Genomic DNA, 26,031 nt, shown 5'->3' with positions numbered 1-26,031 from the left:
TCAACAATATAGCTGGAGCCTTGTCAGGGCCCATATCCCTTGTTATGTTCGGTGGCCTCGACCGTTTCTTAACGTGACTTGGAGTGAACCAAATGGGCTGGACGCTGGCATCAACAATGGCGGAGACCTCGAGAAGAGTTCCTGGTTCGGTCACTTGTGGAAGCAAGGTTCCTCAAACCCTTGTAACTGAGTTGCTGTTGCATCGCAGTTACTAAGCTAGGAGGAAACGTAATGAGCGCGTGTTTCGTTAATTTGATGGCAGATTCAAAACCTTATTTTGCACCTATAGGCTAATTTCAGAGTGACAGAGCTGGATCTCAGTTACAATGAGTTTGGAGACAAAGGAGCTGAGTTCCTGGGACACATGATAGGTGAGCATTAACTCCGCAAATACCCTCTCATCATTCATTTAGCTTTGTTCTTTTGTGCGATACAGATTTCTCCCCGTAGGTAGGAGGGTGAACACGCTTGTGTCTCTGATCAACAATGCGCTCATCAGGCAAGGAAGTGTAAGGGGATAAAATACGGTCACTAAAGTGGAAGTAGACAGACAGATAGATTGTTACTAAAGTGGATACTGAAGGTAGTGAATTGATCTGACACATGGTCCAGATTGAAGGGCTTATCAGTATTAGGAGATTCTGAGGAATCGGGAGTTCCTCTACCTTACGGTAGCGATTGTACTATATCGTAAATTGACAGATTGTATGTAAAACTCGCTTATGTATGTAAAGCACGCATATACACTCACTTACAATGGGTTTTAAGAAGGAGAAGCTACACAGCAAAGCTTGATGGTTAATGAACCATCCATTGTGTTAACCTTAATACAGACTGAGGGAAACTTACATTCAGTACTGAATAACATCCACCAAGGACAGGAGGGAGTCAACAGTCTATTGTAGCAACATCTGAAGGGATGTTTGGGACCATAGATAGCAAACCCTCAGAAACAAGGTTAATTCGCACATCATGAGGAGCTGAGGCAAAGTTGACAGCACTGAACCACATATTCCAGGAGGGTGAGATGTGATGGGAGATGGACAGGTGGGAGGAATCACATAGAGCCAGTCTGGTGTAACTTTGCAGATAGCAGCCGGCCAATCGGTGGTTTTGTAGGAGGGTTGCACACCTCGAAAAACTGTAGATGTAAAATCTTTGTTCTGAGAAGGTTCATCCGTGGACCCTTCCCCTGCATGCTTGAATAAAAACCAGTGGAGCCAAGATTCCGTCTGAGTGATTCCGCGGTTGCTGGGAGGGGGGATACGGGCGGGTGTCAGTTCTTTATATCCGGGAGTCCACCTTGAAGAAGAGAAGTCTTCTTTTTACCCCAATAGAAGCATCCTTTATTTCCCCACTCCTCCCCATGTTCAGCACCGGAGACACCAGCAATCACCCTCCGATATCGTGTCCAATAGGTAATGCTACACGCCTGAGCCGAGACAGTAAGGAGGCTTTTTCAGCAGGAAAGTCTTGCACAATCCTGTCCTCGGTGGAGTTTAAAAGAATAAGAGGTGATCTCCTTGAAATGTATAACATTCTTCGAAAGATTGACATATAAAATTCTTAGCAAGCTTGGGAGAATGTTTCTCTTGGCTGGAGAGGCTAGAATCGGGAGTCACAGTCTCAGGATAAGGGGTCGGCCATTTAGGACGGAGATGAGGAGAAATTTTTTCACTCAGAGGGTAGTGAATCTTTGGAATTCTCTACCCCTGAGGGCTGTGGATGCTCAGTCATTGAGTATATCCAAGACAGAGATCGATAGATTTTTGGACCCAAGGGAATCAAGGGATATGGGGATCGTGTAGGAAAGTGGAGTTGAGGTCGAAGATCAGCCATGATCTTATTGAATGGCGGAGCAGGCTCAAGGGGCTGTATGGTCTATTCCTGCTCCTATTTCTCTACTGCTATCAGTCTCCTTAAACCCCTCTCCCCTGTCTCCACCACACTCACCTCCAACAACAAGTGTGAGGAGCTCATGGACTTTTTTGTCTCAAAGATTGAGACCATCCAATCAGCTGCCTCTGCCACTTCCCTTCCTTCCCCTAGCCTACCGGGCTAAACTTCCTCTGAGGCGCCCACCTGCCCCTAGCCCTAAACTCACATCTTTCTCTAGTTTCGCTCTGATCTCCCCTCTTGACCTCTCCAAACTCATCTTGCCCATGAGACCTACTTCCTGCTCCCTCGACCCTATTCCCACTAAACTGCTGACCTCCCAACTTCCTTTTCTGGCTCCCATGTTAGCCGACATTGTTAACGGTTCTCTGATCTCAGGTATTGTCCCCCTCTCCTTCAAACCTGCTGTCATCACCCCTCTCCTCAAAAATCCAACCCATGACCCCACTGTGCTTGCTAGCTATATCGCCCTCATTTCCAACCTCCCTTTCCTCTCCAAAGTACCTGAACGTATTGTTGCCTCCCAAATCTGTGAGCATCTTTCCATGAATTTCATGTTTGAATCCTCCAATCCGGTTTCCGCCCCTGCCACAGTACCAAAACGGCTTTCATCAAAGTCACAAATGACATCCTTTGTGACTGTGACAAAGGTAAACTATCCCTCCTCGTCCTTTTGGACCTGTCGGCAGCCTTTGACAAGTTGATCACACCACCTTCCTCCAACGCCTCTCCACCATCGTCCAGCTGGGTAGAACTGCGCTCGCCTGGTTCCATTCTTATCTACCTAATCGTAGCCAGAAAATCTCCAACAATGGCTTCTCTTCCCACTCCCGCATCGTTACCTCTGGTGTCCCCCAAGGATCTGTCCTTGGCCCCCTCCTATTTCTCATCTATCTGCTGCCCCTTGGCGATATCATCCGAAAACACGGAGTCAGTTTCCACATGTACGCAGACGACACCCAGCTCTACCCCTCCACCACTTCTCTCGACCTGCTTGGTATCTAAACTGTCAGGTTGCTTGTCCGACATCCAGTACTGGACATAGAAACAGATTGTAAAAGCTTCTATAGACACATGAAAAGGAAGACATTAGCGAAAGTAAACATGGGTCCTTTGCAGGCAGAGACAGGGGAAATTATAATGGGGAATAAGAAAATGACAGAGATTTTAAACAAATACTTTGCATCTGTCTTCACGGAAGACTCAAACAACATTCTGGAAATAGTGGGGAACCAAGGGTCTTGTAGGATTGAGGAACTTAAAGAAATTAGTATTAGTAAAGAAATAGTAATTAATAGGACTAAAACTGCTTTTTTCCACCTCCGTAACATTGCCCGCCTCCGCCCCTGCCTCAGCTCTTCTGCTGCTGAAACCCTCATTCATACCTTTGTTACCTCTAGTCCTGACTACTCCAACTCACTCCTGGCCAGCCTCCCACATTCCACACTATGTAAACTTGAGGTCATCCAAAACTCAGCAGCTCGTGTCCTAACCCACACCAAGTCACGATCACCCATCACCCCTGTGCTCACTGATCTATATTGGCTCCCAGTTAAACAACGCCTTGATTTCAAAATTCTCATCCTTATTTACAAATCACTCCATGGCCTTGCCCCTTCCTATCTCTGTAATCTTTTTCAGCCTCACAATCCCACATGATGTCTGCGCTCCTCAAATTCTGGCCTCTTGAAGATCCCTCATGATAACTGCTCAACCATCGGTGGCCGTGCCTTCAGCTGCCTGGGCCCTAAGCTCCGGAACTCCCTCCCTAAACCTCTACACCTCTCTACCTCTCTTTCCTCCTTTAAGATGCTCATTAAAACCTACCTCTTTAAACAGGCTTTTGATCATCTGCCTTCATTTCTTCTGTGGCTCGGTGTCAAATTTATCTGTTTGTCTGTAACACTGTTGTGAAGCGCCTTGGGACTTTTTACTACGTTAAAGGTGCTATATAAATAAAAGTTATTATTATTGTTAGTTTTTACGTTCTTAAGTTCTCACCCACACTTGTGCATATTCCTACAGGAGTCCCTGAGTACTGATCGAGAAAGCAAATGCCCTGTGACAGTGCCAATTGTAAAATCCAGGCCTAGATTACCTAACCAAGAGATGAAGAGTTGAACTTGCAGAGTTCTGAAGGGCTCAGCCCGACAGCGCACAGTGCATTTGTCTACTAAGCCATGGTGGAGGCCCAGGAGCCTTGTTGCCTCCCAGTGTCGCCTCCTTTCTCCCTCTGCGACTAGCTCACCACAGTTATTATTGTGACGTACCGCATTCCCACAGAATAGTGACAGAATAACTATTCACAAATGGTAGCACTCAGGCAGATTCGAGTGCTAGATTTAATTTTGCTACTTTCTCCTTTGTTTGAGGGGGGGTGTGCAGCGTGACTCCACAGAAAACCACAGGACCAGTAGTTCATTAAACCTCTACGTCCCATGTTTTAATACACACGCTGTTGATATTTTAATCCCCCCCCCCAACCACCACCATCCCTTTTCTCGCCAGGCTCAGGGTGATTAAACCAGGGCCATTGATGTCCTTCCAAAGTTTTGTTGTGTTTGGAAGAAGCATTTTGAGCTTCATAACACTAAGGTGAAGTATTGGTTGTAGCAGGTCAGTCTCTGGTGCTGATGGTGAAGGTGGTAATGATGGGAGCAATTTGATAAGTTAAGAGTATCACAATGGAAGTATAGTGCACAATATTTAAAGAAAAAGAAAGACTTGTATTTTATATAGCGCCTTTTATGACCACCGGATGTCCCAAAGCACTTTACAGCAATGAAGTACTGTTTGAAGTATAATCACTGTTGTAATGTAGGAAACATGGCAGCCAATTTGTGCACAGCAAGCTCCCACAAACAGCAATGCAATAATGACCAGACAATTTGTTTTTTTTGTGATGTTGATTGAGGGATAAATATTGGCTAGAACACCAGGGAGAACTCTTCTTCGAAAATAGTGTCCTTGAATCTGCCTGAGAGGATTTAAAAGCTCATCCAAAAGATGGCAACTCCGACAGTGCAGCATTCCCTCAATGCTGCCTGCACTGGAATGACAGCCTGGATTTCCATGCTCAAGTCTCTGGAGTGGGACTTGAACCCACAACCTTTTGACTCAGAAATGAGGGTGCTACCCACTGAGATACGGCTAACACAAAGTGTATTAAGTGTGTTTCTTCCTGTGGAGTATTGGTACCAGTAACAACACCCTAGCACTCTGTGTACCACAATGGATTTGGTACTGATGTTGGGCTATGCCAGTCCTCTTATATCGAATGCTACGAGCGCCATCGGAGCAGGCCAGGCAGCGGAAGGAGCAGCGTTGGAGCATACCACTCCAGGGAGCAGCAGGTGCTGGAGCAGGAGAGCAACGGCAGCGAAGAGGGATGTCACCAAGATCCAGGTTGCTGATTGGAGCGTGGTCAGGTACAGCAGGAACAGCGAAGTCGGGGCAAAGGAGTGGCGAGAGTTTGTAGAGGGACATGATCGGGGCCCAGGAGAGGTGAGGGCCCAGGGGCAGCACGGGCCAGCCCACACTGCAATATGTGTGTGCACTAGGTCCGTGCAGCAGAGCAGATCTCCAGTCATCTTGGCTAACCCTTGCCACTGGACCAAGACCTAGCTCTATCAAGCCCCTGTGGTGGCTGATGGCCCACATTAAAAAAATCCACGCACAGGCATCCTCCATCCTACAGTTTGTAGTTCAGGATCTGGAATATTAGGTCCTTCAGTGAAACACCTGTGAACTTTTTGACGTGGAAGCAAGTCATCCTCGATTTGAGGGACTGCCTATGATGGTGATGGTATCGAGATACTACTTTTATTTTTTTTGTTACTGTAGTTACAATTTAAGGAGTGTTCCATCTACTTATTTTTTTTCTCTTTTTCTTTGCTCGAAGCAAACAACGAAGGTCTGGAAATACTAAACCTGAGCTGGAACCAGATCCAAACGCAGGGGGCGGTGGCTTTGAGCGCAGGATTGCGGGTGAGAACACACACTCTATCACTTAACGCCAGATAATGTTTGCTTTGAGGGCGGTGCCTCATGCTGGGGTACAGTCCCGCCGATGCAGGTAGACCCCCGGTACTTCAGCCAAGTGGCCTGACGCGAGTCCAGACATCGAGGGGTAATCTAACTCGCCGGGCGGGAAACCCATGGCACTCGGAGGAACCTGCACCATAATTAAAAGAAACTCGTTGACTTCAATGGGGAGTAAAATCGGGCAGGTTTGCAAAACCAGCATTGCCCCAGATCCTGTTAGATGTGAATGCACTCCCTGAAAGGGTGGTGATGATGATGGGCGGCGCCTCAAACGAGGATGACTTGCTTCCACATGAGTTCACAGATGTTTCAATGAAGGACCTAATATCCCAGTCCTGAACTACATGTTGAAGGGTGGAAGATGCCTGTGTGTGGATTTGTTTAACATGGGGTGACCGTTGGCACACCAGTCACCACACGGGCTTGACAGAGCTAGGTCTTGGTCCAGTGGCAAGGGTTAACCAGGACGACTGGAGACCAGCTCTGCTGCACGGACCTAGTGCACACACATATCGCACAGTGTGGGCTGGGCCCGTGCTGCCCCTGGGCCCTCACCTCTTCTGGTCCCCGTAACCTCATTCGCCGCACCTTCGCCCACGAAAGGGTGAAGCAGTTCAATAATAACATTCAAAAGGGAATTAGATACATACTCGAGGAGGAGAAGTTTACTGGTTTATGGGGAAAGAGCAGGGGGGAGCAGGACTAATTGGATCGCTCTTGCAAAGATGGGCATAAGCACGACAGGCCGAATGGCCTCCTTCTGTGCTGTATGGTTGTATGATTCTATGCATGGAAGGTGAAAAGAGAGGATCAATAGTGAAAGAAAACGACAGGACCAGTAGTTCATTAAACCTCCACGCCCCATGTTTTAATAGAACCATTCACAGTGCCATACAGGCTATTTCCGAGAGTGATGTTTTCTCTCACTGCACAGAAAGGGAACTGACAGACTCTCTCAGCCCTGTCTACACCCTTCGGCAGTGTGGGCTATGCACTGTGGCCCAGAGACCTCAGGGAGAATTCACTCTGCTCTTGGCCAGAGCTGAAGGTGGCCATGGCCTGTATGTGTAGCTTCACTGGAGCACTGGGCCAGCACAGTAATTATTGTGATGTGTCCATTACCACAGTCCCACTAAATACAGCCTGCCATTTCCATACAGTCGCAGCGTGTCTTCTATCCTTAGATCAATACGAACCTGAAGGTCCTCGATCTCTCCTACAATGGCTTTGGAAATGAAGGAGCGTTTGCCATCGGAGATACGCTGAAATTCAACAGCACCCTGCTCGAGATCAACCTCAGCACCAATCACATCAACAACGAGGGGGCCGCCATGTTGTGTAAAGGGCTGGAGGTCAACGAAACTCTTAAAATCTTGTATGTACGTTTCACTTTGAGTTAGGTGGCTGCATGGTGGTAAGATCAGATAACAACATAACAACTTGCATTTATATAGCACCTTAAGCATAGAAAAACGTCCCAAGGAACGTTATCAAACTAAATTTGACAGCAAGCCACATAAGAAGATATTAAGACAGGGCTTGGTCACAAGTGTTGGTTTTAAGGAGCGTCTTAAAGGAGGGGAGCGAGTTGGAGAGATTCAGAGAAGGAATTACAGTGTTTAAGGCCTAGACACTGAAGGCATGGCTGCCAATGGAGGAGTGAAGGAAATCGGAAGGACACACAAGTCATAACTCCGATCCCAAGAGAAATATAAGCAGAGGACTGGGTGGCTCTGATTTCTAGATTGAAATCTAGCTCAGGCTGATGGAATGAAAGTCTCTCTCACTGGTTCTAGGCTTCTACATTCATTGAGTTTGGAGTAGTCGCAATGCAGCAACAGGTGGATGTGATTTAATCGCACAGAACAGCGCATAATTCTGCACTAAATTATCAATCAAGTAATTCATGAAATAACTGAACGATAAGTTAATTTAATTAAATACATAGGGAAAGAAATTTGTGTGTTTTGCGGCACACGTTAGCGCCACGAGATGGCGCTAAAATGACGTTCAGCGCTCTACCGTCACCTGATGCCGTTTCTAGCGCCGCATGCCGTATGGGTCTCGATCGCCAGGGACCTTGCCATCATGGAGATCATGACGTCAGTGAGTGAGCAACTCTCACTAGATGCCCATTCTCCCAACTTCATTATCGCCATTGAACTTACCGGAGAAAACATCGACAGATTGAGGTGGTGAGCAGCAGCAGGAAGGCGGCTCCAGTGACATTATTTAAAAGGGAGCATCACCACTCACTCGCACTTGACAAAGTTTTGAAGTTTGAGTGGCTGTGTGCTACTTCATAGAACATAGAAACATAGAAATTTACAGCACAGAAGGAGGCCATTTCGGCCCATCGTGTCCGCGCCAGCCGTCAAAGAGCTACCCAGCCCTTGGTCAGCAGCCCGGAAGGTTACATATAAATCTATGAACAATGGCAGAAAGGCAAAGGCGGAAAGGTTGTGTGGGCCCAACCAGACCACCTCACACAACTGCGACACCCCTTATACTGAAACATTCTACACTCCACCCCAACTGGAGCCATGTGATCTCCTGGGAGAGGCAAAAAACAGATAAAAACCCAGGCCAATTGGGGAAAAGAAATCATGGGAAAATTCCTCTCCGACCCATCCAGACGATCAAAACTAATCCAGGAGATCACCCTGGCCTTATTCTATTCCCTGCAGTACTTACCATTATATCTGCTCCGTCCAGCAAGAGGTTATCCAGTCTAATCCCAATTACCAGCTCTAGGTCTGTAATCCTGCAGGTTACGGCACTTCAAGTGCCCATCCAACCATCTTTTAAATGTGATGAGGGTTTCTGCATCCACCACTCTTCCAGGCAGTGATTCACCCTCTGCATGAAGAAGCCCCCCCTCAAATCCCCTCTGAACCTTCCACAAACTACCTTAACGCTATGCCCCCTCATAATAGACCCCTCCACCAATGGAAATAGGCCCTTAATATCCACTATATCCAGGCCCCTCAATATTTTGTACACCTCACTTCCTCATAATGTAAGAGGTTTCTTTAGTCATTTCAAGGTTCTTTAGTATCAGGGACGGACGGGCTGACTGTGATTGGGTCATCAGACTGCGATTCACATGAATGAAATCCCATATCCCCGTTGCTCACCACATCCCCATCATGCAATCCCTGTCTCACGCCATATCACAGCAGCCTCCTGGGCACAAAGGTGAATGAGAGAGACCACAAAATATTCCAAATGCAGTGAATAAATGTATCTATAAACATAATCACATACATCACATGAATTCTATGTGGGGGCAGAAGCAAAAGATAGAAAGGAGAATAGTAAAAGTGGAGGGCAGAGAAACCTAAGGCAAAAAGCAAAAAGGGCCACATTACAGCAAAATTCTAAAGGGGCAAAGTGTGTTAGAAAGACAAGCCTGAAGGCTCTGTGCCTCAATGCGAGGAGTATTCGGAATAAGGTGAACGAATTAACTGCGCAGATAGCAGTTAACGGGTATGATGTAATTGGCATCACGGAAACATGGCTCCAGGGTGACCAAGGCTGGGAACTCAACGACCAGAGGTATTCAACATTTAGAAAGGATAGACAGAGAGGAAAAGGAGGCGGGGTGGCATTGCTGGTTAAAGAGGAAATTAATGCAATAGTAAGAAAGGACATTAGCTTGGATGATGTGGAATCGGTATGGGTGGAGCTATAGAATATCAAAGGGCAGAAAACGTTAGTGGGAGTTGTGTACAGACCACCAAACAGTAGTAGTGAGGTTGGGGACAGCATCAAACAAGAAATTAGGGATGCATGCAATAAAGGTACAGCAGTTATCATGGGTGACTTTAATATACATATTGATTGAGCTAACCAAACTGGTAGCAATACTGTGGAGGAAGATTTCCTGGAGTGTATTAGGGATGGTTTTCTAGACCAATATGTCGAGGAATCAACTAGGAAGCTGGCCATCCTAGACTGGATGATGTGTAATGAGAAAGGACTAATTAGCAATCATGTTGTGCGAGGCCTCTTGGGGAAGAGTGACCATAACATGGTAGAATTCTTTATTAAGATGGAGAGTGACACAGTTAATTCAGAAACTAGGGTCCTCAACTTAAGGAAAAGTAACTTCAATGGTTTGAGGCGTGAATTGACTAGAATAGACTGGTAAATGATACTGAAAGGGTTGACTGTGGATAAACAATGGCAAACATTTAAAGATCACATGGATGAACTTCAGCAATTGTACATCCCTGTCTGGAGTAAAAATAAAACGGGGAAGGTGGCTCAACCGTGGCTAACAAGGGAAATTAAGGATAGTGTTAAATCCAAGGAAGAGTCATATAAATTGGCCAGAAAAAGCAGCAAACCTGAGGACTGGGACAAATTTAGAATTCAGCAGAGGAGGACAAAGGGTTTAATTAAGAGGGGGAAAATAGAGTACGAGAAGAAGTTTGCCAAGAACATAAAAACTGACTGCAAAGGCTTCTATAGATATGTGAAGAGAAAAAGATTAGTGAAGACAAACGTAGGTCCCTTGCAGTCGGATTCAGGTGAATTTATAATGGGGAACAAAGAAATGGCAGACCAATTGAACAAATACTTCGGTTCTGTCTTCACGAAGGAAGACACAAGTAACCTTCCAGAAATACTAGAGGACCGAGGGTCCAGTGAGAAGGAGGAACTGAAGGATATCCTTATAAAGCGGGAAATTGTGTTGGGGAAATTGATGGGATTGAAGGCCAATAAATCCCCGGAGCCTGATAGTCTGCATCCCAGAGTACTTAAGGAAGTGGCCCTAGAAATAGTGGATGCATTGGTGATGATTTTCCAACAGTCTATCGACTCGGGATCACTTCATATGGACTGGAGGGTAGCTAATATAACACCACTTTTTAAAAAGGGAGGGAAAGAGAAAGCAGGTAATTATAGACTGGTTAGCCTGACATCAGTAGTGGGGAAAATGATGGAATCAATTATTAAAGATGAAATAGCAGCGCATTTGGAAAGCAGTGACAGGATCGGTCCAAGTCAGCATGGATTTATGAAGGGGAAATCATGCTTGACAAATCTTCTGGAATTTTTTGAGGATGTAACTGGTAGCGTGGACAAGGGAGAATCAGTGGATGTGGTGTATTTGGACTTTCAAAAGGCTTTTACAAGGTCCCACATAAGAGATTGGTGTGCAAAATCAAAGCACATGGTATTGGGGGTAATATACTGACATGGATAGAGAACTGGTTGGCAGACAGGAAGCAGAGAGTAGGGATAAATGGGTCCTTTTCAGAATGGCAGGCAGTGACTCGTAGAGTGCTGCAGGGCTCAGTGCTGGGAACCCAGCTCTTTACAATATGCATCAATAATTTAGATAAAGGAATTGAGTGTAATATCTCCAAGTTTGCAGATGACACTAAACTGGGTGGCGGTGTGAGCTGTGAGGGGGACGCTAAGAGGCTGCAGGGTGACTTGGACAAGTTAAATGAGTGAGCAAATGCATGGCAGATGCAGTATAATGTGGCTAAATGTGAGGTTATCCATTTTGGGGGCAAAAACGCAAAGACAGAATATTATCTGAATGGCGGCAGATTAGGAAAAGCGGAGGTGCAACGAGACCTGGATGTCATGGTTCATCAGTCATTGAAAGTTGGCATACAGGTACAGCAGGCAGTGAAGAAGGCAAATGGTAGGTTGGCCTTCATAGCTAGGGGATTTGAGTATAGGAGCAGGGAGGTTTTACTGCAGTTGTACAGGGACTTGGTGAGGCCTCACCTGGAATATTGTGTTCAGTTTTGGTCTCCTAATCTGAGGAAGGATGTTCTTACTATTGCTAGTGCAGCAAAGGTTCACCAGACTGATTCCTGGGATGGCTGGACTGACATATGAGGAGAGACTGGATCAACTGGGTCTTTATACATTGGAGTTTAGAAGAATGAGAGGGGATCTAATAGAAATATATAAGATTCTGACGGGACGGGACAGGTTAGATGCGGGTAAAATGTTCCCGATGTTGGAGAAGTCCAGAGTAAGCGGACACAGTCTTAGGATAAGGGGTAGGCCATTTAGGACTGAGATGAGGAGAAACTTCTTCACTCAGAGAGTTGTTAACCTGTGGAATTCCCTGCCGCAGAGAGTTGTTGATGCCAGTTCATTGGATATATTCAAGAGGGCGTTAGATATGGCCCTTACAGCTAAGGGGATCAAGGGATATGGAGAGAAAGCAGGAAAAGGGTACTGAGGGGATGATCAGCCATGATCTTATTGAATGGTGGTGCAGGCTCGAAGGGCCCAATGGCCTACTCCTGCACCTATTTTCTATGTTTCTATGTTTCTATGTCAACTAATGAGCCTTGCGCTGGCCATAGTTGAATAGCTGCCATTATTTGCCAGGTGTGAGATGTGGGTGTGAGTGTTGCTTGCTCGAGATTGTCAGTGGGTGAGTGCTGGGGTTATGGTGCGTTGAGCAGTGTAGTGAAGCTTGTGGTACAGTTGGTGGTACGTAGCATTTGTTGAAGCCTTCACTCACCCTGACCATGCGTGTGAGGTCATTAAACTTCTTCCTCCACTGTGCTGTTCCTGGGGGGGCACCAGTGCTGTCCGTGACATGCTGCGCTACCTCCCTCCACAGGCAACGAGAAAGACTGGAACATGTGCGCAGAGTGAGAAGGAGGGCAGTCAGGGTTCTCAATTTGGAAGCCTTATCCTCCGAGGGTAGTCCGACATCACTTCTCCTATCTTCAATTGAGCGAGGAGCAATGTATTGGGAGGCTCCGCTTCACCAAGGAGGTGGTCACAGAAAGCTGCAACCTCCTGGAACCAGATCTTCAGCCACAGATCAGGCCGACCACAGCTCTCCCAGTGGCAGTCAAGGTCACCGTGGCCCTCAATTTCTTCCCCAGCGGATCTTTCATAAGAACATAAGAAATAGGAGCAGCCCCTAGGCCATACAGCCCCTCGAGCCTGCTCCACCATTCAATACGATGATGGCTGATCCGATCATGGACAATTGTTGCGAGGACCTCCTGCCAATTGCCTGGTACTGGACCACCCTCCTTCCCTCTACCACTAAAACCAATGCCTCTAAAGCTTCCTTGGAAAAACTCCAGGCTCTCTCTCTGGGGCGACGAGGATTTGTAAATAAGTGCTCCTTCTCCTTGTCCGTCTTCTGTTTGCTGAGGCAGCTGCACAGCCAGCAATGCTGAGAATGAGGTGCTGTCGCATCAGTGGACCTCCTCTTTGTAGTGAAAAAAACCTGTGGCAATCATTACTTGCATTCAGCCTGTTTCCGATATTCGTCCAGCTTTTCAGTGTAACGCCAGTGATCTTGGGTTTTTAGATGAGAATCATGACTGCAATCATTTTACTGAGGAGGACGAATTTTGCGTGCATCCTAAGCGATTTTCAGTTGCGCGACTTAACTATTTTCAGTCTAAACACTCCCCATTCGTTATCTATAATTAATTTCTAGCCCATAAACTATAATGAATTAAATAAATAAAACAATATTATATGGGGCTGGCACTGTGGGTGATGTGCTGCAACTGCAACATGTGGGAGTTTGTGGAGAGCATTGCGATCTCGGACAACCACGTTTGCAGTAAGTGCACCTCGAGGAACTTCAGCTCAGAGTTGTTGAGCTGAAGTCTGAGGTCATCATCATCATCATCATGGGCAGTCCCTCGAAATCGAGGAAGACTTGCTTCCACTCTAAAAATGAGTTCTCAGGTTACTGAACAGTCCAATACAGGAATTACAGTCTCTGTCACAGGTGGGACAGACAGTGGTTGAAGGAAAGGGTGGGCGGGGAGTCTGGTTTGCCGCACGCTCCTTCCGCTGCCTACGCTTGTTTTCTACACGCTCTCGACGATGAGACTCGAGGTGTTCAGCGCCCTCCTTGATGCTCTTCCTCCACTTAGGGCGGACTGGTCTTTGGCCAGGGACTCCCAGGTGTCAGAGGGGATGTTGCACTTTATTAGGGAGGCTTTGAGGATATCCTAGAAACATTTCCTCTACCCACTTGGTGCTCGCCTGCCGTGTAGGAGTTCCGATTAGAGCGCTTGCTTTGGGAGTCTCGTGTCGGGCATATGGACGATGTGACCCACTCAACAGAGCTGGTCGAGTGTGGTCACTGTTTCGATGCTGGGGATGTTGGCCTGATCGAGAACACTGACGTTAGTGCATCTATCCTCCCAGGGAATTTGCAGGATCTTACGGAGACAGCGTTGGTGGTATTTCTCCAGCGATTTGAGATGTCTACTGTATATGGTCCACGTCTCTGACCCATATAGGAGGGCAGGTAACACTACAGCCCTGTAGACCATAAGCTTGGTGCCAGATTTGAGGTTCTGGTCTTTGAACACTCTCTTCCTCAGGCGGCCGAAGGCTGTGCCGGCACACTGGAGGCAGTGTTGGACATCGTCATCAATGTCTGCCCTTGCTGATAGTAGGCTACCAAGGTATGGAAAATGGTCCACGTTGTCCAGGGCCGTGCCGTGGATTTTGATGACCAGGGGTCAGTGCTGTGTAGCAGGGTCAGGTTGGTGGAGGACCTTTGTCTTACGGATGTTTAGTGTAAGGCCCATGCTTCCGTACGTCTCGGTGAAGTACAGATGAGTCAGACCTCGGCGAGTCTGAGGTACAAACATTGCGGGGCATCAGGGAGAGGGAGAGTTACCTGGTCACTTTGTTCCAGGAGGCAGTCACACTCCTTAGGTTAGGTAGTAGTTACAGGTCAGGTTAGTGGTCAGGGACAGCAGGTTGTGACTGCGAGTCAGGCAGGTAAGGGGACCCCAGATGCAGTGCTGGAGGAACCTCGGCCTTTGCCCTTCCGACAGGCACGAGGTTCTTGCTGCCTGCATGGATGAGGGAAATGCTTGCAGGGTGGATGAGCAAGCTGGCCATGGTGCAGGAGGTCATTCAAGTGGGGGGATGTGAAAGCAAATGCAGTTGTGGTAGGGGACAGTATAGTCAGAGGGATAGATACTGTTCTCTGCAGCCGCGACCGAGAGTTCCGAAGATTGCCTGCCCAGTGCCAGGGTTAAGGACATCTCGCGGCTGGAGATGAACTTGGAGTGGAAGGGAGAAGATCCAGTTGTCTTGGTCCACGTAGGAGCCAACGACATAGGTAGAACTAGGAATGATGTTCTGCTGAGAGAGTTTGAGGAGCTAGGGTTGAAATTAAGACACAGATCCTCACAGGTAATAATCTCTGGATTGTTACCTGAACCACGTGCAAATTTGCATAGAGACAAGCAGATGAGAAGATTAAATGCGCAGTTGAAAGAGTGGTGTGCGAGTCAGGGGTTTCGATTGGGGGACTGCCACCAGCACTAGGGAAAAAAGGAGCTGTACCATTGGGACTGGCTCCACTTAAACTGGTCTGGGATCAGTGTTCTGGCCAATCGAAAAGCTAGGGTGGTAGATAGGGCTTTAAACTAATGAAGGGGGTGGGAGGATTCAGGAAAGGGTAAATTCAAATACAGTAAGAGAACTATCAAGACTGTAGAGCAGTGTAGTAATTTGGGTAAAAATAAGCAGAGTGGGACAGAGCTTAACAAAGGTCATAGGGCATCACTGAATGAGGTGACATCAGGGAAAAATGGAAAAAAAGTTAAAGCAAAAAGGGCACTATATCTGAATACGCGCAGCATTCACAACAATACAGATGAATTAACAGCGCAGATAGAAATAAATGGGTTTGATCTAATAGCCATTATGGAGACATTGTTGCAGAGTGACCGAGGTTGGGAACAAAATATTCCGGGATACTTACATTTTAGAAGAGATAGGCAAAATGGAAAAAGGAGGGCAGAGTAGACCTGATAATAAAGGATGGGATAAAGACAGAAAAGATCTTAGCTCAGAAAAGCAAAATGCAGCAAGGTGCAGAAAATACCGGTGGGAGTAATTTACAGACCCCTTAACTGTAGTTGTAGCGTAGGGCAGTGTATAACTCAGGAAATTAAAGGTGCATGTAACAAAGGTAATACAGTAATCATGATTGACTTTAATTTTCATGTAGGGTGGGCAAAACCAATTTGCAGTAAAAGTGCAGAGGTCATGTTCATGGAATGTATTCGAGACAGTTTACTGGATCAGTATGTTGAGGAACCAACTAGGGAACAGGTTATTTTATATTCACTACTGTGTAATGAGACAAGGTTCATTAATACCCTTGTAGTAAAGGAGACTCTGGGGAGCAGTGATCATAATATGATAACATTTTATGTTGAGTTTGGGAGTGATTGAGTTAAGTCCAAAACTAGGGCCTCAAATCAGAACAAAGCAAACTACATAGGTATGAGAGGTGAGTTGTCGAAGAAAGGTTGTGAAACTAGATTTTAAAAATATGATAGCAGATAAACAATGGCAAACATTTAAAGAAATAATTCATAATTTGCAACAGATAGACATTCCTTAAGGGAAAAATGGCTAACAAGAGAAGTTAAAGATGGTATTAGATTAAAGGAAGAGACATCGGGGTTAAAATTCGGTTGTTACCGCCAGCTGATACTGCCTGAGTGAGGCAGCAATGGTGCGTGAATGGCTGGGCAGAGGCATAAGGTCTGGATGCCACCAGATGGGAAATTCGGTTGTAAAGATTTACTGCCCCACCACCGACTACCGCCATGGAAATCATTGCCTCAGTACGCATGCAACATCTCCCCGGCGCTGGTCTCATCAAATTCACTTCTTCCGCCTCACTTACCGGCTGGCGGCGATGATGCCTGAAAAAGTTGGCAGGCGCAAGGCGAGGAAACTAATCGGGGGCGTTATTTGAAGGGAGTTGCAACCGGCCCAGGGAGCTCGCGGTCAGTGCTGCGTTGGATGCTCGTACAGTTCAAAGCCGCTGGCGTCCAACGGCTACTGCCTCCTAAGCTTCAGTATTAGCATTTTGGAGACGTTGGTGGGTTCAATACCGGATGGGATTGGAACTCGCATATCGCTGCTACCTCAGCAAAGTTATGGGGACAGTGATGGCACACCACGTCGTCCTGCGGTGCCGACTTGAAAGGCTCCGGCTGCAGAGACGGCTTATGGTAAATGTGGAGTCGCAGCGTTTTCCCTCAGCATTATTGTTACCTTGACATGTCCGAGGAGTTATGCCGAAGAAGGCGGAGGTTCTGCAAGGAGATGGTGACGGAGCTATGCAGACCTCCTGCAGACATCTTCTCAGGCAGTCCCTCGGAGTCGAGGATGACTTGCTCCCACACTAAAAACGAGTTCTCGGGTGACTGATGAGTCCGATGTGGGACCCACAGTCTCTGTCACAGGTGGGGCAGACTGTGGTTGGAGGGACAGGTGGGTGGGGTGCCTGGGTAGCCACACGCTCCTTCCTCTGTTTGCGCTTGTCTTCAGCTTGCTCTCGGCGAAGAGACTCGAGGTGCTCGGTGCCTTCCCGGATGCTTTTCCTCCAATTTTGCATGGTCTTTGGCCAGGGACTCCAAGGTGTCGATGGGGATGTTGCACTTTTTCAAGGAGGCTGCCCACCTGGGGCTCACTTGCCGTGTCAGAGCACTTGGTTTGGGAGTCTTGTGTCAGGCATGCGCACGATGTAGCCTGCCCAATGAAGCTGATCGAGTGTGGTCAGTGCTTCGATGCTGGGGATGTTGGCCTGAGAGTGAACACTGACGTTACGGAGGAAGCGTTAGTGTTACTTCTCCAGTGTTTTAAGGTGCCTGCTGGATATGGTCCATGTCTCTGAGCCATATAGGAGGGCGGGAATCAATACTGTTCTGTAGACCATGAGCTTGGTGCTGGGATTGAGGTCTTGGTCTTCAAACACTCTCTTCCTCAGGTGACTGAAGGCTGCACTGATGGTGGCGTTGGACTTTGTCATCGACATCTGCTCTTGTTGATAGAAGGCTCCCGAGGTATGGAAAATGGTCCACGTTGTCCAAGGCCTCGTCATGGATTTTGATAATCGGGGGAACATAAGAACATAAGAATTAGGAACAGGAGTAGGCCATCTAGCCCCTCGAGCCTGCTCCGCCATTCAGTAAGATCATGGCTGATCTGGCCGTGGACTCAGCTCCACTTACCCTCCCGCTCCCCGTAACCCTTAATTCCCTTATTGGTTAAAAATCTATCTGTGACTTGAATACATTCAATGAGCTAGCCTCAACTGCTTCCTTGGGCAGAGAATTCCACAGATTCACAACCCTCTTGGAGAAGAAATTCCTTCTCAACTCGGTTTTAAATTGGCTCCCCCGTATTTTGAGGCTGTGCCCCCTAGTTCTAGTCTCCCCGACCAGTGGAAACAACCTCTCCACCTCTATCTTGTCGATCCCTTTCATTATTTTAAATGTTTCTATAAGATCACCCCTCATCCTTCTGAACTCCAATGAGCAAAGACCCAGTCTACTCAATCTATCACCATAAGGTAACCCCCTCATCTCCAGAATCAGCCTCGTGAATCGTCTCTGTACCCCCTCCAAAGCTAGTATATCCTTCCTTAAGTAAGGTGACCAAAACTGCACGCAGTTTCTAGGTGCAGCCTCACCAATACCCTATACAGTTGCAGAAGGACCTCCCTGCTTTTGTACTCCATCCCTCTCGCAATGAAGGCCAACATTCCATTCGCCTTCCTGATTACCTGCTGCACCTGCAAACTAACTTTTTGGGATTCATGCATAAGGACCCCCAGGTCCCGCTGCACCGCAGCATGTTGTAATTTCTCCCCATTCAAATAATATTCCCTTTTACTGTTTTTTTTCCCAAGGTGGATGACCTCACACTTTCCGACATTGTATTCCATCTGCCAAACCTTAGCCCATTCGCTTAACCTATCCAAATCTCTTTGCAGCCTCACTGTGTCCTCTACACAACCCGCTTTCCCACTAATCTTTGTGTCATCTGCAAATTTTGTTACACTACACTCTGTCCCCTCTTCCAAGTCATCTATGTATATTGTAAACAGTTGTGGTCCCAGCACAGATCCCTGTGGCACACCACTAACCACCGATTTCCAACCCGAAAAGGACCCATTTATCCCGACTCTCTGCTTTCTGTTCGCCAGCCAATTCTCTATCCATGCTAATACATTTCCTCTGACTCCGCGTACCTTTATCTTCTGCAGTAACCTTTTGTGTGGCACCTTATCGAATGCCTTTTGGAAATCTAAATACACCACATCCATCGGTACACCTCTATCCACCATGCTCGTTATATCCTCAAAGAATTCCAGTAAATTAGTTAAACATGATCTCCCCTTCATGAATCCATGCTGCGTCTATCTAGATGTCCCGCTATTTCTTTCAAGCATTTTCCCCACTACAGATGTTAAACTAACCGGCCTATTGTTACCTGCCTTTTGTCTGCCCCCTTTTTTAAACAGAGGTGTTACATTAGCTGCTTTCCAATCCGCTGGTACCTCCCCAGAGTCCAGAGAACTTTGGTAGATTATAACGAATGCATCTGCTATAACTTCCGCCATCTCTTTTAATACCTTGGGATGCATTTCATCAGGGCCAGGGGACTTGTCTACCTTGAGTCCCATTAGTCTGTCCAGCACTACCCCCCGAGTATAGTGATTGTCTCAAGGTCCTCCCTTCCCACATTCCTGTGACCAGCAATTTTTGGCATGGTTTTTGTGTCTTCCACTGTGAAGACCGAAGCAAAATAATTGTTTAAGGTCTCAGCCATTTCCACATTTCCCATTATTAAATCCCCCTTCTCATCTTCTAAGGGACCAACATTTACTTTAGTCACTCTTTTCCATTTTATATATCTGTAAAAACTTTTACTATCTGATTTTATGTTTTGCAGTGCTGTGTGGTGGGGTCAGGTCTTACGGATGTTTAGTGTAAGGTCCATGCTCTTGTACACCTCGGTGAAGGTGTTGATGATGGCTTGGAGTTCGGTCTCCGAATGTGCGTAGACGCAAGCGTCGTCTGCATACTGTAGTTCGATGACAAAGGATCGGACGACCTTGGATCTGGCCTGGAGGCGGTGGAGGTTGAACAGTTTCCTGTACTGAAGTTGCATGTTCAGCCATGAACTCATTGAATGACGGTGCAGGCTAGAAGGGCCGAATGGCCTACTCCTGCACCTATTTTCTATGTTTCTATGTTTCTCTGCTTCCCAGTTTCCCTGCAGACATACCTGGCAGCTAACATCGGCACCAGGACCTCGCTATCAGTGGCAGTGAAAGTGACAGCAGCCCTCAACTTCTCTGCTACCAGCTCCTTCCAGTCTCCTGTAGGCAGCATATGCAACATCCCGCAGTTTGCAGTACATTGCTGCATTCGCCAGGTGACCGACGTTCTCTACAGCCAACGAATGGACTACATCAAGTTCAGCATGTCCAGGGAAGACCTGGATGAGTGTTCCCGTGGCTTCGCCAGGATAACGGGCTTCCCTAGGGTTCAGGGGGACATTGATTGTACGCATCCGGCATTGAGGGCCCCGCTCCAAGATGGAGAGGTATTTCGCAATCACAAGGGATACCACTCCCTCAATGTTCAGCTGCTCTGCGATCACAGGCAGATAATCCTGGCTGTCAATGCCCGCTCTCCTGGCAGCTGCCACGATGCCTTCGTACTGCGGGAGAGCAGTGTGTCACGACTCTTCCAGTCACTGCATGAAAGCTGTGGCTGGCTCATCGGCGACAAAGGATATGGTGTGGCCCCCTGGCTCATGACACCCCTCCGCAATCCCACCTCCCCTGCCGAGCAGCGCTGTAACCGCAGCCACGTCGCAACTAGGACCATTATCGAGCAAACTATTGGGGTCCTGAAGCAGCGTTTCCGCTGCCTTGACCGCTCTGGGTGGCGAGGACATTGCAGTACTCACCTGATAGATTGTCCATCTTCACCATTGTGCGCTGCATGTTGCACAACCTGGCCATCATGAGGGGCCAGCCATTACCACCAGGGATGGTTGACCCACCTCAGGAGGATGACGACGGTGAGGAGGAAGATGAGGAGCTGCAGCCACGGAGGAGGCAGCCTGATGCTGCTGCGGCTGGAAGGGCTGCTCGTCAAAGACTCATCGCCCATCGATTCCAGTAAATGAATCAAGTCTTGCCGAATGGCCAGCCTATACACCTCGGCAGCTACTAAACACATCACTGCCCACCCTGCAACCCTCCGTATATATCAATCGCAGGACAATAATGTGAAGAATGTAAACTTAGGGTTATGAGTGCTTAAAAACAAGCACAAGACAACACCTTCATCCCCACCTAAAAAAATCATACCCACAAGACCCCTTCAAACATTCTCAACCACAATATTGACATCAGTTCATTTTCCAACAAGGTAGCCATCTCTGGTGACTATCAAGCAATAGTTTGCTGGGTCGTACAAGTGCAACTCGTGATACGAGTTGATAGCTTAACAAGGTGAGGATATGTGGCCACATCCCCACAGCTCTTGGACAGTGCTTTCCCACCCTTTCCCTTCTCCGCCCTCCCATGCCTACTGCTCCTCCTCAATGGGGTCTAAGTGCCTGCAGCAAGGCTGGTAGTTGGTTGCTGACTTGGAGCCGCAGCCACACATGATGGCCTAGCAGGAGGTCCCCGGCAGGCATGGCTGCGAACTTCCTCACCTCAGCATGGGCGGCAGCACTGTGTTGTGGATGGGGTGCAGAGAGCGCAAGGTGCAAAGGCGGAATGATGTCGTCCTGAGAGACGACATCGTGTTCCAACAGGCCTGACAGGGTGCTACTCCCCCGGGTCAGAGCCTCAGTATCTGGCTGAGCACAGATTGCCGCCCTGGTTTGGCAAGGTTGGGTCCCCATTGAACAGATGGGACCCCAGACAGGCGGTGGACAGTACATCTGTGGAATCAAGCTACCTCTGCATTAAGACTGACTGTGTCTGCAGTACAGCACGGAGCTGATTGATGCCACCACGCATTGACGCCCAATACAGTCTGCAGGCCGACAATAGCATCGGCCTGGTGCTCAATGGACACTGCAACATCAGCTGTAGCCCATGCCACCATGTCTGGGACCCCATGGACACGGCATCCAACATCCATTGGTATCTACCAAGGATGGGCTCGGTGGGCTGTTGAGAGGCATGAGCAACAGTTGAGGTGGACTCCTCCATCCTCACAGCTAGTGGATCAAGACTCTGTGGCACCCTTGCTAGTGCGCCCGGCAGATTGCTGTGCTGCTGCAGTTATTATCTTGCGACAACCTCTAGGTCGGGCTCATCATCAGAGTGCTGCTGAGCATCACTCAGATGCGCACTCACCCTCCGGGGAGCTGGCCCCCTGCTTTCCCCTTCCCCATGGCGTTGCTGCAGGCCATGGGTCCCGGAGCATCACCCACCTCCATCTCCCCGACCACGCCTTCCTCCCGAAGGCTGCTGGCCCCGCTCTCTGAGGCCGCTGGCCCCTGTGAGACATCGAACAAGATCTCCTCCTCCTCCTCTACCTCGGCAGAATCTCCACCAGTGGAAGGCTGACGTGAAGGCCCTGGTGTGTCTGGTTGATCACCTGAAAGCACAAACACATAGAAGACTGCTCACCTGCAGGGGAGGGGGCCAGGAGCGGTGAGGGCTGTCAAGAATGCCAGTCTCATGGAAAGAGCTGAAGGATTGCGGTGTCAGGCCTAAGTGGCCTGCCAGATGCTGCAATGGAACTCAACATACCATCACTGTACCCAGGGGGTTCAGCCTCACCCACCACCAACTTGAACCCCCAATCAGGGCCGAGACACGTTCCTGCTATGGAGTGAGGTCCCGGAGTTCAGAGTCCCCTCCTCCAGTCCTCATCTGCTCCCTGCGGTTGTGGGCGAGCTGCGCCTGTGAGATTTGTAAAGTCCTGTCCCCTCAGTACAGATTCACACGAGGCATGTAGTGAAGTCAAGGTCACTCTGGACCTGCACCTTTATTTCACAGCTCTGGAATGCTGCACTTGCCTGAGACCTGTCCTTATATACCTGGTTCTTGCAAGTGCACCCCTGGTGGTAAGGTATGCTGGTGGTTACAGGTCATATCTTATTACAGTCATGTATAGCATGTTGGGATACAGTTATATATAATAATGTAAGATACATGACATCACCCTCCCCCAACGTCTTATTGTCTTTATAGGTTCAGTCTCTCAGGTGGTCTACGCTCTCGCGTGGAGCGTCTGAGTTGTGGTTCAGTTGTTTGCCTTGGTGTCTGTTTTTCTTTGGGTGTGGTTGCTGGTATCTCGCCGGGGCTGTCTGTTTCGATTGGTGTGATTGTTGTTGACTCACCTGGGCTGTCTGTTGGGATTGCCCTTTCCTCAGATTGTTCCCTCTGTCTGTCCACCAGGTGTGCTGCGAGTTCCACATTGTAGTCTGCCTCTGGTTCCACAGTGCTGTTGGTAAATCTGCTTTTGACTTGGTCTACATGCCTCCGGCAGGTTTCGCCTTTGTCCATTTGTACTACCAGTAGCCTGTTTTCTTCCTTGTCCGTTACTGTCCCTGCAAGCCATTTGGGACCCCTGCCATAGTTTAGTACAAACACTTTGTCCGATATCTCATTCCATCTCCCCCTCGAATTTCTGTCATGGTACTCAGTCAGCTTACGGAGCTTTGCCTCAATGATTTTGTGCATGTCTGGGAGGATTAATGAGAGCCTTGTTTTTAAAGTCCTTTTCATCAACAGTTGCGCGGGGGGGATCCCAGTCAATGAGTGCGGACAAGATCTGTATGCCAGCAGCAGTTGCGACAGGCGACCCTGCAGCTTGGGACCTTGGATTTTAAGCATGCCTTGTTTAATGATTTGCACTGCTCCCTCCGCCTGGCCGTTGGAGGCCGGCTTGAATGGTGCCATCCTGACGTGATTTATGCCATGGTCAATTATAAAATCTTGGAATTGTGCGCTGGTGAAGCACGGACCATTGTCACTGACCAATGTGTCAGGGATTCCGTGCGTTGCAAACATGGTTGCGAGGCTCTCCACAGTGGTGGAGGTTGTGCTCGAGTTTAAAATGGTGCATTCGATCCACTTTGAAAATGCATCTACAACTACGAGGAACATTTTGCCCATGAATGGGCCCGCATAGTCTACGTACTCTCGCGACCACGGTTTGGTAGGCCAAGGCCAGGGGCTCAGTGGAGCCTCCCTGGGGGCATTGCTGAGTTGGGCACAAATGGTGCACCTTCGGATGCAGAGCTCCAATCCGCATCAATACCAGGCCACCAGACGTGGGATCTGGCTATGGCCTTCATGAGAACGATCCCTGGGTGCTCGTGGTGGAGCTCCCGGACAAATGCCTCTCTGCTTCGCAGAGGCATGACTACTCGGCTGCCCCACATCAGGCAGTCTGCTTGTAGTGATAGCTCATGCATGCGTCTGTGAAAGGGTTTTAATTCCTCGGGGCAGGCATCATGAGCCTCTGCCCAGTCACCGGTTAGGACACATCTTTTTACTAAGGATAACGTGGGGTCGCTGGCCGTCCAGGCTCTGATTTGGCGAGCCGTCATGGGCGAACCTGTGGACTCAAAGGCATTGATTGCCATGACTATCTCACAGTCTTGTTCATAAGACCCTTCCGTGGTCGCCAGGGGTAGCCTGCTGATCGTGTCAGCACAGTTGTCTGTGCCTGGTCTGTGTTTTATGGTATAGTCGTAGGGCGCCAGCATGAGTGCCCACCGTTGAATTCGCGCCGAGGCGTTGGCATTTATTTCCTTGCTCTCGGATAGGAGGGACGTGAGGGGCTTGTGGTCGGTTTATAACTCGAACTTGGCCCCGAAAAGGTATTGGTGCATCTTTTTGATACCGTACACGCACGCGAGCGTCTCCTTCTCTACCATTCCGTATCCGTGCTCCGCCCGCGATAGTGAACTGGAGGCATAAGCTATGGGTTGTAATTTGCCCGCACTATTGACATGTTGCAAAACGCACCCGACCCCATACGCTGACGCATCGCATGTGAGAACTAGCTTTTTACCTGGATCAAAGAAAATAAAAACACTGTTGGAACACAGAAGGTTGCGTGCCTTATTAAAGGCGCGTTCCTGGGCGTCCCCCCAAAACCAATCGCACCCCTTCCTGAGTAGCACATGGAGAGGCTCCAGTAGCATGCTTAAGTTCTGTATAAAGTTTCCAAAGTAATTGAGTAGCCCGAGAAAGGCGCACAGTTCTGAGACATTCCGGGGCCTGGGTGCCAGCCGAATTGCTTCTGTTTTGGACTCTGTTGGGCGGATTCCATCAGCGGCAATCCTTCTGCCCAAAAATTTAACCTCGGGTGCAAGAAACAGGCACACAGGCACTTGGATTTCTTGACTCGTAGGCCTGCCCGATCCAACCGCTTTAGTACTTCCTCCAAATTACGGAGATGGGAGTCGGTGTCCCTGCCCGTGATAAGTATGTCGTCTTGAAATACAACCGTCCCCGGGATGGACTTGAGCAGACTCTCCATGTTGCGCTGGAATATGGCAGCTGCCGACCTGATGCCGAATGGGCATCGATTGTACATGAAAAGGAGTCGATGTGTGTTGATGGTGGTGAGTAGCTTGGACTCATCGGTCAATTCTTGCGTCATATACACAGATGTGAGGTCTAGTTTTGAGAAAAGTTTACCTCCAGCCAATGTGGCAAATAAGTCCTCCACTCTGGGCAGCGGGTACTGGTCCTATAGGGAGACTCTGTTTATGGTAGATTTGTAGTCCCCACAGATTCGTACGGATCCATCAAGCTTCATGATTGGGACGATGGGACTTGCCCAGTCGCTGAATTCCACAGGTGATATAATGCCTTCCCGCAGAAGCCTGTCTAGTTCGTGTTCAATCTTTTCCCTCATCATATAGGGTACAGCTCTGGCCTTGTGATGGACCGGTCTAGCATCCTGTGTGATGTAGATTTTGACTTTGGCCCCTTTGAAAGTGCCCACACCTAGCTGAAAGAGATGTTCAAATCGCTTTATAACTGTTGAGCAGGAGGTCCATTCCTCTAATGACATGGCATGGACATCATCCCATTTCCAGTTTAGTTTTGCCAGCCAGCTTCTCCCCAGCAGTGATGGGGGGTCTTCGGGGACAATCCACAGGGGAAGTCGGTTCACAGTCCCTTTGTGTGTGACAGAGAGCATGGCGTTGCCGAGGACTGGTACGATTTCTTTGGTATAGGTCCTTAGTTTGGTGTTGACCCTTGTAAGTTTTGGTCTGTCTCTTTTATGCGGCCACAGT

At 48.3% G+C, this 26,031-nt stretch overlaps 1 protein-coding gene across 1 annotated transcript in view; it reads left to right on the top strand.

The window, feature by feature from the left end:
- Positions 1-26,031, top strand: part of LOC139262795 (leucine-rich repeat-containing protein 74A) — a 117,474-nt gene that overhangs the window by 66,970 nt on the left and 24,473 nt on the right. The window contains exons 7-9 of the mRNA XM_070877947.1: positions 290-371; positions 5,798-5,883; positions 7,125-7,319. Coding sequence (XP_070734048.1) covers positions 290-371; positions 5,798-5,883; positions 7,125-7,319 — 363 coding nt within the window. The remainder of the gene's footprint in view (positions 1-289; positions 372-5,797; positions 5,884-7,124; positions 7,320-26,031) is intronic.

Source organism: Pristiophorus japonicus, chromosome 4, assembly GCF_044704955.1.
Source record: "Pristiophorus japonicus isolate sPriJap1 chromosome 4, sPriJap1.hap1, whole genome shotgun sequence".
In the NCBI taxonomy this organism is placed as follows: Eukaryota; Metazoa; Chordata; class Chondrichthyes; family Pristiophoridae; genus Pristiophorus; species Pristiophorus japonicus.
The sequence above is the reverse complement of the archived record's forward strand: the minus strand, read 5'-3'. Positions and strand labels throughout refer to the sequence as shown.